The sequence below is a fragment of the Drosophila innubila genome (assembly GCF_004354385.1).
Source record: "Drosophila innubila isolate TH190305 chromosome Y unlocalized genomic scaffold, UK_Dinn_1.0 357_Y_Y, whole genome shotgun sequence".
Classification (NCBI taxonomy): Eukaryota; Metazoa; Arthropoda; class Insecta; order Diptera; family Drosophilidae; genus Drosophila; species Drosophila innubila.
This window is the reverse complement of record NW_022995402.1, coordinates 1-522: the sequence shown is the minus strand read 5'-3', so window position 1 is coordinate 522 and position 522 is coordinate 1. Positions and strand designations below refer to the sequence as shown.

At 54.2% G+C, this 522-nt stretch overlaps 1 protein-coding gene across 1 annotated transcript; it reads right to left on the bottom strand.

Moving 5' to 3' along the window:
- Nucleotides 1–3: 3 nt before the first annotated feature.
- Nucleotides 4–516, bottom strand: LOC117793180 (glucose dehydrogenase [FAD, quinone]-like; the record flags this gene model as incomplete). The annotated part of the gene is given in 1 exon segment (XM_034633471.1): nt 4–516. A coding segment is annotated over 1 exon segment (513 nt), but the record flags the coding sequence as incomplete, so codon positions are not given.
- Between the last annotated feature and the right edge of the window lie 6 nt (nt 517–522).

Below are 522 nucleotides of genomic sequence, written 5' to 3'. Positions count from 1 at the left end.
GTCCGTGTACTGCACATCCAACGGCCCATTCCGGCCATGATACGGCGATTTGTATAAATCTGGGATGCCAATGCGTTCCGATTTCTTGAAATACGGCAACACCTCCTTATACGACCAGCCCGAGTTGTTGGCAGCTGCCCAACCGTCATAGTCCCGACGATGTCCACGTGTGTATAGCATAAAATTAATGAGACTGGTGCCGCCAATGCCGCGTCCTTTGGGCCAATTGCAAACGCCATTCCTCAGGCCCTGGCAGGCATTGGGCGTGGCCTCCGCCTTGTATCCCCAATTGTAGCGCGTAGTCTGCGTGAGAGCCGCCGTTAGCGGTACATCGCTGATAAATGTCTCCTGATCACCGGCTTCCAGCAGCAGGACTCAAGCTGTGCTTATCTCGCTCAACCGATTGGCCAGCACACATCCCGCGGATCCTGCCCCCACAATGATGAAATCATACTCCGGCAGAAAGGCTGTGGTGTCCGGAATGCGAGTGTTTAGCAATGAAGTCTCAAAGTCTCGCACCAA